Source organism: Anomaloglossus baeobatrachus, chromosome 2 (assembly GCF_048569485.1).
Source record: "Anomaloglossus baeobatrachus isolate aAnoBae1 chromosome 2, aAnoBae1.hap1, whole genome shotgun sequence".
Taxonomy (NCBI): domain Eukaryota; kingdom Metazoa; phylum Chordata; class Amphibia; order Anura; family Aromobatidae; genus Anomaloglossus; species Anomaloglossus baeobatrachus.
Window position 1 is genome coordinate 288805369 of NC_134354.1, and position 19536 is coordinate 288824904.

Sequence of the window (19536 nt, forward strand, 5' to 3'; positions counted from 1 at the left end):
ACCTATAGAAAAGCCACCTCTTCAAAACTCACTTTTGAAGTGGGATAGTGCCCATCCTGGTCCCCCTAAAAAAAAAGGGATCCCCAAGGGACAATTTATCAGGATGCGGAGAAACTGCTCTGAGGAAACGTCTTTTCGTTCACAGTCTTCTGATCTGATGGGACGTCTGAGAGATAGGGGCTATCCGGAGGGGGTGATCTCAAGGGCATACAAGTCCACATGTGATCTGGATCGCAGTAGCCTATTAAACCCCAATCATAAGAATGCTGACACCCCTGACGTCCTTAGATTCATTACAACATTTAAACAATGGTGCAACTGACCTGAGACAGATACTAAGCAAATATTGGTCTATATTGCATATGGATCCTACAATCGACAAACATCTCCTCAGCTACCCGTCGATCACCTTTAGAAAAGCTAAATCTTTAGGTGATAGACTGGTGCACAGTCACTTTGAGGAAAACAGATCAGTGAGGACAGCAATTGGAACGAAAGGCTGTTTCAAATGCCATGACTGCATAAACTGTAAGTTTGTGGAAGAAGGGAAAGATTTCAAGAACTCCAGTGGCACTAAGGTATACTCCCTTAGGTCGTTAATAACATGTAAATCGAAAGGGGTAGTATACAAGGTGACCTGTGGGTGTGGCAAACTGTATGTGGGCAAGACGATCAGGGAACTGAGACGCAGAATATTGGAGCATAAGGGTGACATCCTTAAGAAGAACGACACACCGGTGGCGAGACACTTCAACACCTTTCACAACGGTGACTTGGGAAGTTTCAGAGTAATGGGCATCGACTTGATTCCCCCCCCTCGAAGGGGTGGCAATTGGGATAGGATCATCCTCCAGAAGGAGTGCTTCTGGATTTACAGTTTGGACACGATGGCACCATTAGGACTGAATGAATCCCTGTCTTTTACCCCCTTTTTAGGAGCACCCTAGAAGTAGGGTGGTTTGGAGGAGGGATAGTCGACGCCCGAGTGGGGGCACCACAGGCGGGGGATTACCAGGGTGCCGACCCCCACATGATAGGTAGGGCCTCTTTTAGGTAGGGTCAGAGTTTAGTTTGCACTTTAGTTTTTTTTCTCTTTTGTCCATCCTGACCATGACCATGACTGTCCCCCTATGGTGCTAGCCCTCCGGTTAGTGGGTGTTTCCCTTGCGCGCCCCCTCTGGTTAACCCCCTTTTTTGTGATCTGTTGCTTTGCTCTCAGATAACCCTGGGGGATGCATGGGGCGGCTGCCCCATCCCTTGATCTTGAGACTACCCCCCCCCCCCCCATTTGGCACTACCTTAAGCCTCTTCCCCGACACTAATTCCGTCCCCCCCTCCCTTTTCAAAATATCCGGACACCTTCTATGACCACCTCAGGTTCATCCTTTTAATTATCCGCTGTTTGACCATCGCCACTATGTATGTATACTGGCACGTTTATGGACTTGTACCTACGTGCCCTCTACTATTTGATTGTCCACGGCTAACATACAGGGCGCCCATGTCACTATGGCTACGTCCTGATCTATCCTAAATGATGAATTAGCTTGCGTTCCATTTACCCGGATGTGGTCACATCGGGTATTAGCCGTGACGCCTTTGCGGCGACCCGGCGATCGATGACTTGTCACTTCCGGCCCGGAGGCATTCTGTGAGTGAGCGTCACCGACGCGTCGATCGATGACATGTCACTTACGGCCCGGAGGTATTCTGGGAGTGAACGTCACCGATGACGGACCCACTTGCGCATGCGCCGAGCTATATATGGAGCGGCCAGCCGGACGCTAAGTGCGGCATTTATGAATTTGGGTCCTGATGTACGCCATGATGCGGTGAGTGTTTAGAACTTATGAGCATAACACATATGGCCTGACTGGCAGCCTTAGGGCTTATTCTATGTATTTTTCTCTATAGTGACCTGGGCATCTTTTGATTGTCATCCGGTGAAGATACCGTTTGACAGCGTCTTGTTTCCCATTGGAACTCCCCTGATGATCTGCTCTTTGAAACGTTGGGAGTGGGCACTGCGACTACATGCCTGACTTGGTTTAGGTCTCTGAGGGATCTGGATACGCTGTTTAAACAGCCCCCTGCATGAACCAATAACCTTTCTCTAATGCCCGTGTAATCTCCGGACCTGGTAAGACCGTTCCCACGTGGTGTGGGATTCATGAGATGTACGGTTTCTAATGGTTTAGGAGTTTTTGCCTTAGACACACAGATATATATCCTCCCCTGGATGGGGCTTTGATTGTAGTACTCTTGTGTGTCTTTGCTTCAGATAGGACTATCATACCATATTTGTGGAATTTGTTTCACTGGGTTACCTGACTGAGGCATATTGCTTTGGGCCTTTGTTAACAGCCCTATATTTGTGTATTTTGGGTGGATACGAGCCACCTATGTTTCTAACCTGTGAGCTCCTGCTGACTTTTTATCCGCATATTTATTAAAAGTTACATTTTAAGTTAGTCTTTTTCTTGTTATACGTCTGATCCAGCTAATTAGGTCAATTTACTGTGGATCCACTTATTCTGGTATACTGCTAATTACCCCACCTCAATACAGTACTAGTAAACCTGTTGAATGTAATTCTCCATATTCATGAGCTCTGTATAATCCAACCTCCACCATTCATTGGCAGCTTTCAGAATATGCACATTGTACAGGGAGGACATTTAAGCGAAATTAGGACTGGTCATTAAGAGGTTAAAAATGTTTACTAAATAAAAGGGTTGTACAGGGAAGACAAGTTATAATTTATCCAGTGGATAGATGATATTATAGACCAGTGGCAGTCCAACTGCTGGGACCCATATCGAGTAGCAGAACAAGGAACTTTTATCTCCCTGTTGGAATTAAACAGCAGTATGAATGGTCCGTCCATTATTGAGCTACCAAAGCAGCGCTCAGCAACTTAGTTGGACATGGGGTGACGGTCACGCACTGCTGCTCCATTGTTTCAGTTATAATTTCCTTCTCAGACTGCAAATCACCTGAGTGACGTTGTCACCGCTGATCGCGGGCTCATTCTCTGCCTGAACCTCACAGAGGTCGGTCATGTTCTATGATCGCGCTCTGTGACTTCAGATATGTAACAGAGCTGGAATGGTCGTGGGACCTCGTGTGGATTACATTAGACCTGCAGGGGTGTTTTCGGGGTTAATAAAGTGGTGAAAGAGGGTGGGTTTTTTGTATTTTATTTCAAATAAAGGATTTTTTTCGGTATTTGTGTTTATTTCTTTTCTCTTACAGATTAGTAATGGAGGTGTCTCAGTCACCTACCATTACTAATCTGGGGCTTCATGTCAGCTGAGGGCCGACATTCCCTCCTTATTACCCAGATTGCCACCGCACCAGGGGAAGTCGGGAAGAGCCGAGTAAAGTGCTGGGATTGTCGCATGAACTGGATGCAACAATCCTGGGCAGCTGCAGGCTGATATTTTTAGGCTGGGGGGGCAACAAACATGGATCTCCTCTGCCTGAGAATACCAGCCTCCAGCTGTTGGGCATTATCTTGGCTGGTTATCAAAATTGGGGGGGGGCTGCATGCTGTTGTTTTGGTTTTTTTTTTAAAATGATTTATTTAAATAAAACAGCATAGGGTCTTAATATGATACACAGCCAAGATAAGCACACGGCTGGGTGCTGCAGCTTGTAGCCGTGTACTTTATCTGTGCTGGGTATCATGATATGGGGGGACCCTATGCAAATTTTTTTTTTTATTTATTCTTCCTGTACAAAAGACCTGCAGACCCGGTCTGTTTAGTTGCAGGCAGACGCTGTCACAGGTTGGGGGCACGTCTGACTGCAACCTATCACAGACGCCGGTGGGCGGGGAAAGCAGTGAATATGCAATGAAGGTATTGAGCGGCCTGGAAAGTGAAGGAGCAGTAGCGTACAGCTGCGTCGGTGATTCGCTAAGTATAGCACGCCTGCTCCAATCCCCCTATCCTTCCACCACCATTTTTAAGTGCTGGATTCTGGTCCCCATAGACTTATATGGGGACCGAAGTCTGGTCAGATACTATGGATCAATTTCGGGCTGGAACCGGGCTTTTCATTAACTCTGTTAGACCTGCTGATCCAGGGTATTTGCGAGTCCGCCCATCACTAGGGTGAAAAAAAATTAAGACAAAACCGCTGAAAATAATGGACATGTTCAATCTTTTAGTAATACAGCAAAAACCTAGGCTGTTCACAAAACAGTCGGAAAAACACTGCAGGTGTTTTGTGTGTGCGCATGAGATTTCTGTAATCTCATAGGCTTTGCTGGGACTGTCAGCGTTTTAATAGCATGAATTTGCATAAAACCAAGGCAAAAACGTCCTGTGTGAATATAGCCTTAAAGGGAACCGGTCAGGTCCAATATGCAGCCAGAATCACGGGCAGTTCTGGGTGCATATTGCTAATCTCTGCCTAACTGTTCCTGTATACACTAGCATAGATAAAGAGATGGTTAGAAAAAGTATTTCTAAAGATCTTTTACCGTATGCTAATGAGCGCGGGGACTAGTCTCCTGGACGTTTGTTCCCCGGCTAGTTGCCCCCATTAGCACGTTAGTAGATCCCTTTGGGCGTGCTAACATGCTAATGAATGTGCAGCGTCAGAGGATGATCGCACTCACCTCTCCGCTGTCATCACCGCCCGACGGGGGATTTCGGCTCAGTGCTCATGGCCCCGGACTTTTGGTCATGCGCACTACTTCAGTTTGAAGCCAGGACGCGTACACCCAGCTTCATAGTGTGCATGACCAGAACTCTGGGGTCATGAGCGCTGAGCCGAAATCCAGTGTCGGACGCGATGGCAGCAGAGAGGTGAGTGAGATCATCCTCTAATACTGCGCATTCATTAGCATGATAGTACGCCCCTGTGGATGTACTATCATGCTAATGGGGGCGACTGGAAGGGCAACTAACGCCTAGTGACCTCGCTCATTAGCATACAGTAAAAGATCTTTAGGAATACTTTTTCTAAAGATCTCTTTATCTATGCTAGTGTATACAGGGACGGTTAAGCTGGTGTCACACACAGCGACAACGACGTCGCTGCTACGTCACCATTTTCTGTGACGTTGCAGCGACGTCCTGTCGCTGTCGCTGTGTGCGACATCCAGCAACGACCTGGCCCCTGCTGTGAGGTCGCCGGTCGTTGCTGAATGTCCAGCTTCATTTTTTGGTCGTCACTCTCCTGCTGTGACACACACATCGCTGTGTGTGACAGCGAGAGAGCGACGAAATGAAGCGAGCAGGAGCCGGCACTGGCAGCTGCGGTAAGCTGTAACCAGCGTAAACATCGGGTAACCAAGGGAAGACCTTTCCCTGGTTACCCGATATTTACCTTCGTTACCAGCCTCCGCCCTTGCTGCCAGTGCCGGCTCCTGCACTGTGACATGTGGCTGCAGTACGCATCGGGTAATTAACCCGATGTATACTGTAGCAAGGAGAGCAAGGAGCCAGCGCTAAGCAGTGCGCGCGGCTCCCTGCTCTCTGCACTGTGACATGTAGCTGCAGTACACATCGGGTTAATTAACCCGATGTGTACTGTACCTAGGAGAGCAAGGAGCCAGCGCTAAGCGCGGCTCCCTGCTCTCTGCACATGTAGCACAGCGACGTTATGATCGCTGCTGCGTCGCTGTGTTTAACAGCTAAGCAGCGATCATAACAGCGACTTACAAGGTCGCTGTTACGTCACCGAAAATGGTGACGTAACAGTGACGTCGTTGTCGCTGCCGCTTAGTGTGAACCCAGCTTTAGGCAGGGATTAGCAATATCACCCAGAACTGCTCGTGGTTCTAAGTGCATATTGCACCTGACAGGTACCCTTTCATGTCTGCCATGCGACCTATGGGCCACATCTGACACTTTGGCTGTCCATGTCCTGTTACAATAAAATTACCTGTAACATGTATAACAATAGCAAATAATCAACCATATAATTTACTGATTTTTAAAAAAGCAATACAATTTAGAGCATAATCAGAGAGAATCTGTCAGCTTAATTTTGTAAAGTAAAGCCATGGTTATAATGATGCTACAATTAAGTTACATATAATGAAGAAATCCGCTTTGTTGTTCTTTCTTAATCACCATGTGAAGGTTTCTGCTAATCAGATTTTGGTGCACTGGGGCTGGACTATACAAGGGGCATTTTCCCTGTCTGCGATTTCCCCAGCCCCTCCACCTGCCTCCAATCTGAAGAGCAGATTTCAAACAGAGGAGGCAGGTTACAGAAAAAGCAGTGGACTGTTATTCAAAGACTGGAGACAGGCAAAGGGCTGGGGAATCACAGACAGGGAGGAGGAGAAAACCCAGCTCCTTTGCGCTGAAATCTAATTAAACATTTTTTAAATGGTTATTTTGTCAATTTAATCAGTATTGCAGCGCCATTACAGCTATGTCTTTACATACAAAATCATGGCAACAGGTTATCTTTAAGTTCGGCTTACTGCTTCAGCCCTCTACAACAGTCTTAGGGGTACTTTGCACACTACGACATCGCAAGCCGATGGTAGCGATGCCGAGCACGATAGTCCCCACCCCCGTCGCAGCTGCAATATCTTGTGATAGCTGCCATAGCGAACATTATCGCTACGGCAGCTTCACATGCACTTACCTGCCCTGCGACGTCGCTCTGGCCGGCGAACCACCTCCTTCCTAAGGGGGCGGGTCGTGTGGCGTCACACGGCAGGCGGCCAATAGAAGCAGGGGGGGGCGGAGATGAGCGGGACGTAAACATCCCGCCCACCTCCTTCCTTCCTCATTGCAGCCGGGACACAGGTAAGGAGATGTTCCTCGCTCCTGCGGCTTCACACACAGCGATGTGTGCTGCCACAGGAACGAGGAACAACATCGTAACATCGGTCCTTCCGAAATTATGGAAATGACCGACGCTACACCGATCATACGATTTCAACGCTTTTGCGCTTGTTAATCGTAGTAAAAAGGATTCACATACTCCGATGTTGACAGCGACGCCGGATGTGCGTCACTTTCGATTTGACCCCACCGACATCGCACCTGCGATGTCGTAGTGTGCAAAGTACCCCTTAGTTTCTCATATGGCTTCTCTTTTTTGCCCGCCTCTGTTATAGGAGAAGTAAATTACGTACGGTATCATGTATTCTTACTTGGCATTTGAAGGGTCTTTCAGTAGAATGAACATGCTTCACATGACAGCTTAAATGATCTGGCCTGTCAAAAAAAAAAAATATACACAATCAATATGAATTAAAAAAACAAAACAAGATACACATTTGATATAAAACTCCTTAGAAACAAAACTAGAATACCACGCCAAATACTTAGTACTTAATAGTATAAAATATATACTTTACTGTAATTGCACATGACACATACCCAGGGCCGTAATTGCCACTAGGCACCCGTGGTCCTGTGCCTGGGGCGGCACGTTGCGGGGGGCGGCACTTTCTGACAGCAAAATAAAAAAAAATATATATATATATATATATATTTTTTTTTTTTTAACATCCCCGCCCCCCACCACTCCCTCCGTTACACTCCACTGTATTCTGGGGGGGCGGGGGGTGAGAGGGAGGAGAGGCGCATTTCTGTTTATTTAAATACACAGATGGGTGCCAGGCATAGTGAGCTGATTAACCCCGGAAGTTCCAGTGCCTGCACTTGCGGGGTCAGAGGCGCACGGGCGCGCCAATCAGCTCACTGCCCCGTGCTGCAGCGTCCAATGCTGCAGACGACACACGCCGCGGAGGAGGACGCGACTGAAGCTGGAGCCAGCCAGAAGAGGATAATCACTGGAGCAGTGCAGCGGGCACCGGAGCAGGTATGCGCTAGAGCCTAGAATGTATGGGCACCTTACAGGTTAGTTGATGTTCGTTGCGATGCCTCTTTTTGTCCACTATAATTATGCAAGGGGAGGCTGGGGGGAGAGAGGCTGGGAAAAGAGAGAGGCTGGGGGGAGGCTGGGAAGAGAGAGAGGCTGGGGGGAGGCTGGGAAGAGAGAGAGGCTGGGGGGAGGCTTGGAAGAGAGAGAGGCTGGGGGGAGGCTGGGAAGAGAGAGAGGCTGGGGGAGGCTGGGAAGAGAGAGAGGCTGGGGGGAGGCTGGGAAGAGAGAGAGGCTGAGGCTGGGAAGAGAGAGAGGCTGAGGCTGGGGGGAGGCTGAGAAGAGAGGGAGGCTGAGGCTGGGAAGAGAGAGAGGCTAAGGCTGGGAAGAGAGAGAGGCTGAGGCTGGGAAGAGAGAGCGGCTGAGGCTGGGAAGAGAGAGAGGCTGAGGCTGGGAAGAGAGAGAGGCTGAGGCTGGGAAGAGAGAGAGGCTGAGGCTGGGAAGAGAGGCTGAGGCTGGGGGGAGGCTGGGAAGAGAGAGAGGCTGAGGCTGGGAAGAGAGAGAGGCTGAGGCTGGGGGGGAGGCTGAGGCTGGGGGGGGAGGCTGGGAAGAGAGAGGCTGAGGCTGGGGGGAGGCTGGGAAGAGAGAGGCTGAGGCTGGGGGGGAGGCTGGGAAGAGAGAGAGGCTGAGGCTGGGGGGGAGGCTGGGAAGAGAGAGAGGCTGAGGCTGGGGGGGAGGCTGGGAAGAGAGGCTGAGGCTGGGAAGAGAGAGAGGCTGATGCTGGGAAGAGAGAGAGGCTGATGCTGGGAAGAGAGAGAGGCTGATGCTGGGAAGAGAGAGAGGCTGAGGCTGGGGGGGAGGCTGAGGCTGGGGGGAGGCTGGGAAGAGAGAGAGGCTGAGGCTGGGGGGAGGCGGAGGCTGGGGGGGGAGGCTGGGAAGAGAGAGAGGCTGAGGCTGGGGGGGGAGGCTGGGAAGAGAGAGAGGCTGAGGCTGGGGGGGAGGCTGGGAAGAGAGAGAGGCTGAGGCTGGGGGGGAGGCTGGGAAGAGAGAGAGGCTGAGGCTGGGAAGAGAGGCTGAGGCTGGGAAGAGAGAGAGGCTGAGGCTGGGAAGAGAGAGAGGCTGAAGCTGAGGGGGAGGCTGGGAAGAGAGAGGCTGAGGCTGGGGGGGAGGCTGGGAAGAAAGAGGCTGGGGGGGAGGCTGAGGCTGGGGGGGGAGGCTGAGAGGAGAGAGGCTGAGGGGGAGGCTGGGAGGAGAGAGGCTGAGGCTGGGGGGAGGCTGGGAGAAGAGAGGCTGAGGCTGGGGGAGGCTGGGAGGAGAGAGGCTGAGGCTGGGGGGGAGAGGCTGATGCTGGGGGAGGCTGAAAGGAGGGAGGCTGATGTTGGGGGAGGCTGGGAGGAGAGAGGCTGGTGCTGGGGTCAGAGAGGCTGATGCTGGGGGAGGCTGGGAGGAGAGAGGCTAGTGCTGGGGGAGAGAGGCTGATGCTGGGGGAGGCTGGGGTTATAGAGGCTGATGCTGGGGTCAGAGAGGCTGGTGCTGGGGTCAGAGAGGCTAGTGCTGGGGTCAGAGAGGCTGGTGCTGGGGTCAGAGAGGCTGGTGCTGGGGGAGGCTGGGGGAGAGAGAAGCTGATGCTGGGGGAGAGAGAGGCTGATGCTGGGGGAGGCTGGGGGAGAGAGAGGCTGGTGCTGGGGGAGAGAGAGGCTGATGCTGGGGGAGAGAGAGGCTGATGCTGGGGGAGGCTGGGGGAGAGAGAGGCTGATGCTGGGGAGAGGCTGGGGGAGAGAGAGGCTGATGCTGGGGGAGAGAGAAGCTGATGCTGGGGGAGGCTGGGGGGAGAGAGGCTGATGCTAGGGGAGAGAGAGGCTGATGCTGGGGGAGAGAGAGGCTGATGCTGGGGGAGGCTGGGGGAGAGAGAGGCTGATGCTGGGGGAGAGAGAGGCTGATGCTGGGGGGAGAGAGGCTGATGCTGGGGGGAGAGAGGCTGATGCTGGGGGAGAGAGAGGCTGATGCTGAGGGGAGAGAGGCTGATGCTGAGGGAGGCTGGGGGAGAGAGAGGCTGATGCTGGGGGAGGCTGGGGGAGAGAGAGGCTGATGCTGGGAAGAGAGGCTGAGGCTGGGGGGAGGCTGAGGGGGAGGCTGGGAAGAGAGAGAGGCTGAGGCTGGGGGGGAGGCTGAGGCTGGGGGGGGAGGCTGGGAAGAGAGAGGCTGAGGCTGGGGGGGAGGCTGGGAAGAGAGAGAGGCTGAGAAGAGAGAGAGGCTGAGGCTGGGAAGAGAGGCTGAGGCTGGGGGGAGGCTGAGGGGGAGGCTGGGAAGAGAGAGAGGCTGAGGCTGGGAAGAGAGAGAGGCTGAGGCTGGGGGGGAGGCTGAGGCTGGGGGGGGAGGCTGGGAAGAGAGAGGCTGAGGCTGGGGGGGAGGCTGGGAAGAGAGAGGCTGAGGCTGGGGGGAAGGCTGGGAAGAGAGAGAGGCTGAGGCTGGGGGGGAGGCTGGGAAGAGAGAGAGGCTGAGGCTGGGAAGAGAGAGGCTGATGCTGGGAAGAGAGAGAGGCTGATGCTGGGAAGAGAGAGAGGCTGATGCTGGGAAGAGAGAGAGGCTGATGCTGGGAAGAGAGAGAGGCTGAGGCTGGGGGGGAGGCTGAGGCTGGGGGGAGGCTGGGAAGAGAGAGAGGCTGAGGCTGGGAAGAGAGAGAGGCTGAGGGGAGGCGGAGGCTGGGGGGGGAGGCTGGGAAGAGAGAGAGGCTGAGGCTGGGGGGGAGGCTGGGAAGAGAGAGAGGCTGAGGCTGGGGGGGAGGCTGGGAAGAGAGAGAGGCTGAGGCTGGGGGGGAGGCTGGGAAGAGAGAGAGGCTGAGGCTGGGGGGGAGGCTGGGAAGAGAGAGAGGCTGAGGCTGGGAAGAGAGGCTGAGGCTGGGAAGAGAGAGAGGCTGAGGCTGGGAAGAGAGAGAGGCTGAAGCTGGGGGGGAGGCTGGGAAGAGAGAGGCTGAGGCTGGGGGGGAGGCTGGGAAGAAAGAGCCTGGGAGGGAGGCTGAGGCTGGGGGGGAGGCTGAGAGGAGAGAGGCTGAGGGGGAGGCTGGGAGGAGAGAGGCTGAGGCTGGGGGGAGGCTGGGAGGAGAAAGGCTGAGGCTGGGAGGAGAGAGGCTGAGGCTGGGGGGGAGAGGCTGATGCTGGGGGAGGCTGAAAGGAGGGAGGCTGATGCTGGGGGAGGCTGGGAGGAGAGAGGCTGGTGCTGGGGTCAGAGAGGCTGATGCTGGGGGAGGCTGGGAGGAGAGAGGCTAGTGCTGGGGGAGAGGCTGATGCTGGGGGAGGCTGGGGTTATAGAGGCTGATGCTGGGGTCAGAGAGGCTGGTGCTGGGGTCAGAGAGGCTAGTGCTGGGATCAGAGAGGCTAGTGCTGGGGTCAGAGAGGCTGGTGCTGGGGTCAGAGAGGCTGGTGCTGGGGGAGGCTGGGGGAGAGAGAAGCTGATGCTGGGGGAGGCTGGGGGAGAGAGAGGCTGATGCTGGGGGAGGCTGGGGAAGAGAGACTGGTGCTGGGGGAGAGAGAGGCTGGTGCTGGGGGAGAGAGAGGCTGATGCTGGGGGAGAGAGAGGCTGATGCTGGGGGAGGCTGGGGGAGAGAGAGGCTGATGCTGGGGGGGAAGAGGCTGATGCTGGGGCAGGCTGGGGGAGAGAGAGGCTGATGCTGGGGAGAGGCTGGGGGAGAGAGAGGCTGATGCTGGGGGAGAGAGAAGCTGATGCTGGGGGAGGCTGGGGGGAGAGAGGCTGATGCTGGGGGAGAGGCTGATGCTGGGGGAGAGAGAGGCTGATGCTGGGGGAGGCTGGGGGAGAGAGAGGCTGATGCTGGGGGAGAGAGAGGCTGATGCTGGGGGGAGAGAGGCTGATGCTGGGGGGAGAGAGGCTGATGCTGGGGGAGAGAGAGGCTGATGCTGAGGGGAGAGAGGCTGATGCTGAGGGAGGCTGGGGGAGAGAGAGGCTGATGCTGGGGGAGGCTGGGGAGAGAGAGGCTGATGCTGGGGGAGGCTGGGGAGAGAGAGGCTGATGCTGGGGGAGAGGCTGCTGCTGGAGGCGGGGGGAGAGAGGCTGCTGCTGGGGGAATGGGAGAGAGGGGCCAATGCTAGAGACAGAGGACAAGGGTTGAGGGATAGTGCAGTGACAAAATCGATGGGGGGGAGTGTAAGGACTCAGAATAAGAGGGGGGCAGCATTGGGAGCTCATTATGGAGAAGGGGCAGCATGTGTGGGATCAGTATGGAGTGGAGCAATGTAGGGGAGTCAATATCAAGAGTGGGGTAGTGTGTGTGTGTGTGGGGGGGGGGGTGTCTCAGCATAAGCGCTAGTGTGGTGGTCTTAGTATGATGAGTGGGGCAGCATGGAGGTGTCATTATGGAAAAGAGTAAGGCAGCACTAGGAGCTCATGGAGAGGGGCAGCATGCATGGGACACTGTGAGGAGGGGGCAGCATGCATGGGACACTGTGAGGAGGGGGCAGTATGCATGGGACACTGTGAGGAGGGGGCAGCATGCATGGGACACTGTGAGGAGGGAGCAGCATGCATGGGACACTTGGGACACTGTGAGGAGGGGGCAGCATGCATGGGACACTGAGGAGGGGGCAGCATGCATGGGACATTGGGAGGAGGGGGCAGCATGTATGGGACATTGGGAGGAGGGGGCAGCATTCATGGGACATTGGGAGGAGGGGGCAGAGAGAGAGAGGCTGAGGCTGGGAAGAGAGAGAGGCTGAGGCTGGGAAGAGAGAGAGGCTGAGGCTGGGAAGAGAGAGAGGCTGAGGCTGGGGGGGAGGCTGAGGCTGGGGGGGGAGGCTGGGAAGAGAGAGGCTGAGGCTGGGGGGGAGGCTGGGAAGAGAGAGAGGCTGATGCTGGGGGTGAGGCTGGGAAGAGAGAGAGGCTGAGGCTGGGAAGAGAGAGAGGCTGAGGCTGGGAAGAGAGAGAGGCTGATGCTGGGAAGAGAGAGAGGCTGAGGCTGGGGGAAGAGAGAGAGGCTGATGCTGGGAAGAGAGAGAGGCTGAGGCTGGGGGGGGAGGCTGAGGGGAGGCTGGGAAGAGAGAGAGGCTGAGGCTGGGAAGAGAGGCTGAGGCTGGGAAGAGAGAGAGGCTGAAGCTGGGGGGGAGGCTGGGAAGAGAGAGAGGCTGAGGCTGAGGGGGAGGCTGGGAAGAGAGAGGCTGGGGGGGAGGCTGAGGCTGGGGGGAGGCTGAGAGGAGAGAGGCTGAGGGGGAGGCTGGGAGGAGAGAGGCTGAGGCTGGGGGGAGGCTGGGAGGAGAGAGGCTAGTGCTGGGGGAGGCTGGGGGAGAGAGGCTGATGCTGGGGGAGGCTGGGGTTATAGAGGCTGAGGCTGGGAAGAGAGAGAGGCTGAGGCTGGGGGGGAGGCTGAGGCTGGGGGGGAGGCTGGGAAGAGAGAGGCTGAGGCTGGGGGGGAGGCTGGGAAGAGAGAGAGGCTGAGGCTGGGGGGGGAGGCTGGGAAGAGAGAGAGGCTGAGGCTGGGGGGAGGCTGGGAAGAGAGAGAGGCTGAGGCTGGGAAGAGAGAGAGGCTGAGGCTGGGAAGGAAGAGGGAGAGGCTGATGCTGGGAAGAGAGAGAGGCTGAGGCTGGGAAGAGAGAGAGGCTGATGCTGGGAAGAGAGAGAGGCTGAGGCTGGGGGGGAAGCTGAGGCTGGGGGGAGGCTGGGAAGAGAGAGAGGCTGAGGCTGGGGAAGAGGCTGGGAAGAGAGAGAGGCTGAGGCTGGGGAAGAGGCTGGGAAGAGAGAGAGGCTGAGGCTGGGGAAGAGGCTGGGAAGAGAGAGCCTGGGGGGAGGCTGAGGCTGGGGGGGAGGCTGAGGCTGGGGGGAGGCTGAGAGGAGAGAGGCTGAGGGGGAGGCTGGGAGGAGAGAGGCTGAGGCTGGGGGGAGGCTGGGAGGAGAGAGGCTGAGGCTGGGGGGAGGCTGGGAGGAGAGAGGCTGAGGCTGGGGGGAGGCTGGGAAGAGAGAGGCTGGGGGGGAGGCTGAGGCTGGGGGGGAGGCTGAGAGGAGAGAGGCTGAGGGGGAGGCTGGGAGGAGAGAGGCTGAGGCTGGGGGAGGCTGGGAGGAGTGAGGCTGAGGCTGGGGGGAGGCTGGGAGGAGAGAGGCTGAGGCTGGGAGGAGAGAGGCTGATGCTGGGGGAGGCTGAAAGGAGGGAGGCTGATGCTGGGGGAGGCTGGGAGGAGAGAGGCTGGTGCTGGGGTCAGAGAGGCTGATGCTGGGGGAGGCTGGGAGGAGAGAGGCTAGTGCTGGGGGAGAGAGGCTGATGCTGGGGGAGGCTGGGGTTATAGAGGCTGATGCTGGGGTCAGAGAGGCTGGTGCTGGGGTCAGAGAGGCTAGTGCTGGGGTCAGAGAGGCTAGTGCTGGGGTCAGAGAGGCTAGTGCTGGGGTCAGAGAGGCTAGTGCTGGGGTCAGAGAGGCTGGTGCTGGGGTCAGAGAGGCTGGTGCTGGGGTCAGAGAGGCTGGTGCTGGGGGAGGCTGGGGGAGAGAGAGGCTGATGCTGGGGGAGGCTGGGGGAGAGAGAGGCTGATGCTGGGGGAGGCTGGGGGAGAGAGACTGGTGCTGGGAGAGAGAGGCTGGTGCTGGGGGAGAGAGGCTGATGCTGGGGGAGAGAGAGGCTGATGCTGGGGGAGGCTGGGGGAGAGAGAGGCTGATGCTGGGGGGGAAGAGGCTGATGCTGGGGGAGGCTGGGGGAGAGAGAGGCTGATGCTGGGGAGAGGCTGGGGTAGAGAGGCTGATGCTGGGGGGTAGAGAGGCTGATGCTGGGGGAGGCTGGGGGGAGAGAGGCTGATGCTGGGGGAGAGAGAGGCTGATGCTGGGGGAGAGAGAGGCTGATGCTGGGGGAGGCTGGGGGAGAGAGAGGCTGATGCTGGGGGAGAGAGAGGCTGATGCTGGGGGAGAGAGAGGCTGATGCTGGGGGAGAGAGGCTGATGCTGGGGGGAGAAAGGCTGATGCTGGGGGAGAGAGAGGCTGATGCTGGGGGAGAGAGGCTGATGCTGAGGGGAGAGAGGCTGATGCTGAGGGAGGCTGGGGGAGAGAGAGGCTGATGCTGGGGGAGGCTGGGGAAAGAGAGGCTGATGCTGGGGGAGAGGCTGCTGCTGGAGGCGGGGGGAGAGAGACTGCTGCTGGGGGAATGGGAGAGAGGGGCCAATGCTAGAGACAGAGGACAAGGGTTGAGGGATAGTGCAGTGACAAAATCGATGGGGGGGAGTGTAAGGACTCAGAATAAGAGGGGGGCAGCATTGGGAGCTCATTATGGAGAAGGTGCAGCATGTGTGGGATCAGTATGGAGTGGAGCAATGTAGGGGAGTCAATATCAAGAGTGGGGTAGTGTGTGTGTGTGTGTGTGTGTGTGTGTGTGTGTGGGGGGGGGGGGTCTCAGCATAAGCGCTAGTGTGGTGGTCTTAGTATGATGAGTGGGGCAGCATGGAGGTGTCATTATGGAAAAGAGTAAGGCAGCACTAGGAGCTCATGGAGAGGGGCAGCATGCATGGGACACTGTGAGGAGGGGGCAGCATGCATGGGACACTGTGAGGAGGGGGCAGTATGCATGGGACACTGTGAGGAGGGGGCAGCATGCATGGGACACTGTGAGGAGGGAGCAGCATGCATGGGACACTGTGAGGAGGGGGCAGCATGCATGGGACACTGAGGAGGGGGCAGCATGCATGGGACACTGAGGAGGGGGCAGCATGCATGGGACATTGTGAGGAAAGGGCAGCATGCATGGGACATTGGGAGGAGGGGGCAGCATGTATGGGACATTGGGAGGAGGGGGCAGCATGCATGGGACATTGGGAGGAGGGGGCAGCATTCATGGGACATTGGGAGGAGGGGGCAGCATTCATGGGACATTGTGAGGAGGGGGAAGCATGCATGGGACATTGGGAAAAGGGGGCAGCATGCATGGGACATTGGGAGGAGGGGGCAGCATGCATGGGACATTGGGAGGAGGGGGCAGCATGCATGGGACATTGGGAGGAGGGGGCAGCATGCATGGGACATTGTGAGGAGGGGGCAGCATGCATGGGACATTGGGAGGAGGGGGCAGCATGCATGGGACATTGGGAGGAGGGGGCAGCATGCATGGGACATTGTGAGGAGGGGGAAGCATGCATGGGACATTGGGAAAAGGGGGCAGCATGCATGGGACATTGGGAGGAGGGGGCAGCATGCATGGGACATTGGGAGGAGGGGGCAGCATGATGTGAGGACAGTGTACAGATCATATTTCATAATTGAGCAAGGTGTGGTGGATATAATTTATAAGGGAGGGCAGTGTGTAGTTTATTAGGGGCAGTGTGACAGTCACAGTATATAAGTGGGGACGGTGTGGTGGGAATATTTTATACTCATGCTATGTTTTGATGTGCCTGTGGTGATCCCCATAGGGGGGTTAGTGCCCTTCATTTCTCATTTATACTTTTTCAAGTGTTTTACAGAGTAGATCTGCCTTGTCGTGTGCGAAAACTCAGTTTTACGTTGTCACTAAGGGGCGCGACCACTTAAAGTGCCTAGGGCAGCACGAAGGCAAAATACAGCCCTGCACATACCACACAGTGAAAAATGTAAAATAGATAAAATCTGCTCATTGTGCTCCCCAAACATCAGGTATGTGCACATGTAAATTTTAAGCAGACATTTCTCTACTGTGTCTATCTGCACACGATTTTTGAGTGCATTTTTGGGGTCCCCCCCATTCATTAGCATGGGTGAAAATTGCTGCAAAAACACTAACAAATTTAAATGTTGCAGATTTGTAACTGCTTCAAGCACTTAAGTCAGGGTTTCTGTTGAAATTTGCGAGAAAAAAAAAGAAAAAGTGATTCTGAGGACTATAATGAGGAGATTGAGTCACTTACGGTAAGTTCACCTGGCCTCTTTTCCAGCAATGTCAGTCTTTAAAGGGAACCTGTCAGGTGCAATATGCACCCAGAATCATGGGCAGTTCTGGGTGCATATTCCTAATCCCTGCCTATCCGTCCCTGTATACACTAGCATAGATAAAGAGATCTTTAGAAAAAGTACTTCTAAAGATCCTGCATTATATGCTAATGAGCGAGGGGACTAGTCGCAAGGGCGTTACTTCCCTTGGTTAGTCAGCCCCCTTAGCTGTTAGCACACCCCTGCCTGTGGGCATACTAACATGCTAATGAATATGCAGCGTCAGAGGCATGGTCGATCTCACCGCTCTCTGCTGACACTGCACCCAACGCTGGATTTCTTCGCACTGTACATGATCAGAAGTCCCAGCACTTCCAATCATGCACACTATGAAGTCGGGTGTATGCGTACCGGCTTCAAACTGGTGTAGTGCGCGTAACCGGAAGTCCTGGACGTTCTGATCATGCGCACTGAGCCAAAAACAGTGGTGGTTGCAGAGGTGAGAGCGACCATGCCTCTGATGCTGTGCATTCATTAGCATGTTAGTACGTTATGTACACAGGGGTGTGCTAACATGCTAAAAGGGCTGACTGGTCCCTGGCCTCATTAGCATAAGATAAAACATCTTTAGAAATACTTTTTCTAAAGATCCTTAACTATGCTAGTGTATACAGGGACGGTTAGGCAGGGATTAGTAATATGCACCCAGATCTGCTCGTGGTTCTGGGTGCATATGGCACCTGAAAGGTTCCCTTTAACGCTGGTTTCACATCAGCAGTATTCTGCCGCACTGCCAGATCCGGCACAAGTACAGTACAGTTCAATACAGTTCACAGACAGTGCAGCAAGCCCCGTCACATGCAGTAACATGCTCCGGTCACATGACCGCATGTGCCCGGAGCTTGCCAGTGAACTGTATTGAACTGTACTGTACTTGTGCCGGATCTGGCAGTGCGGCAGGAAAATGCTGATGTGAAACCAGCCTAAGGCTATGTGCGCACGTGTGCGTAATTCATGCAGTTACGCTGCGCTCCTTCCATTTATTGACATCATTAGCATAAGCACACAGCCTTAGGTTATGTGCGCACTAGGCGTTTTTTTCACGCTGCGTTTTTATGTGCGTTTTTGTCTTAAAAACGCACCCGTGGCTAAAAAACGTGACAAAAACACATGCGTTTTTACCGCGATTTGGTGCGTTTTTTTGCTGCGTTTTTGCTCACTGCGTTTTTAATCAGTGTACAATGCCATTAAAGATTGTTGATGAAAAAAAAAAAAAAGGTCTGATGTCATTTCCTTCTTCAAAATGTTCATTGTATGCAGGAGAGCAGACAGCTGCAGAACTAGTTTATGCAGGAGAGCAGACAGCAGCTGCAGGTTCAGCATCCTCCATCCAGGACTGTATGCAGGAGAGCAGACAGCAGATGCAGAACTACAAGGCTCAGCATCCTCCATCCATGACTGTATGCAGGAGAGCAGACAGCTGCAGAACTAGTTTATGCAGGAGAGCAGACAGCAGATGCAGAACTACAAGGCTCAGCATCCTCCATCCAGGACTGTATGTAGGAGTTTTTTGCCTAAAAAGAGAAAAAAAAATGACATGGGCTTTGCTATATTTTTGTTTGCTAGCCAGGTACAGCAGGCAGGTACGGGCTGCCCCCAATCCCCAGCTGCCTATTTGTACCCGGCTGGGAATCAAAAATATAGGGAAGCCCTTTTTTTTTCTATTTCATGAATTTCAAGAAATAATTAAAAAAAAATGACATAGGCTTCACGCAATTTTTGAGTCCAGCCAGGTACAACTAGGCAGCTGGGGATTGGAATCCGCAGTGCAGAGTGCCCAAGCTTTCTGGGCACCCCCGCTGCGAATTGCAGTCCGCAGCCACCCCAGAAAATGGCGCTTTCATAGAAGCGCCATCTTCTGGCGCTGTATCCAACTCTTCCAGCTGCCCTGATGCTGGGTGGCTCGCTGGGTAATAATGGAGTTAGGGCTAGCTGTATATTATCAGCTGGCCCTAAGCCCGAAATTCATGGTGTCACGCCAATATCAGACATGGCCACCATGAATTTCTAGTAATGATAAAAAAAAAACAACACACAGAAAAATATTTTTATTAGAAATAAAACACAACACAATTAGTGACTCCATCTTTATTGAAATAAAGAACCCCCTCCGCAATAATCCTGGGTCAAGGGTCCCGCGACGTCCAATCCGGATCCAATATCATCTGATCGGTTTGCTGGAAGGCAAAGCGATCAGATGATGTGTCAAGTTCAAGGACGTGAATCACATCACACATCAGCTGATTGTATAAAAGCCGATTATACAATCAGCTGATGCATCAGTGCAAAAAAATAAAAATAAATACTCACGTGTGTGCTGATTACCGGCAGCTCCTGGAGCGATGGGATGAGAGTCTGATCCTGTCCCATCGCTGCAGTAGCTGCCGGTAATCAGCTGATGAAGTCCCCTGACGGCAGGATCAGCTGATAGCAGGCTAGGCGCGAAAAAGCCAGCGACACCGTGAGAATTACGATCAGCTGATGCGTCAGGTGACTGCATCAGGTGATCCACCGCCAGGTCCTGCAAGCTTCGTACGTGCCCCGGGGAGACTGCACACAGCCAGAGCGGCGGTACCGGGACAGGAGCGGGCATGGCACCTGGAGTCTGCAGACAGGTGAGTATGACATATTTTTTTTTTTCTACTGTTCACTTTGGTTTTCGCCGCTGCCTCCACCTCCCGCCCAGACATGGCGCCGCACGGAGCTGACATGGCACCGGGCGGGTTGTGGACGCAGCGGTGACGGTACCTGGAGGATTCATGCTTCTGTGTTTACCAACAGAAGGAATCCTCTTCC

The 19536-nt window shown here is 54.5% G+C and overlaps 1 protein-coding gene across 2 annotated transcripts in view; it reads right to left on the reverse strand.

Moving 5' to 3' along the window:
• Positions 1 to 19536, reverse strand: part of VEZF1 (vascular endothelial zinc finger 1) — a 92187-nt gene that overhangs the window by 27743 nt on the left and 44908 nt on the right. Inside the window, exon 3 of one of the 2 annotated variants that reach the window (XM_075335834.1) lies at positions 7112 to 7193. In XM_075335834.1, coding sequence (XP_075191949.1) covers positions 7112 to 7193 — 82 coding nt within the window. The remainder of the gene's footprint in view (positions 1 to 7111; positions 7194 to 19536) is intronic. The other variant, XM_075335835.1, reaches the window with a different exon arrangement.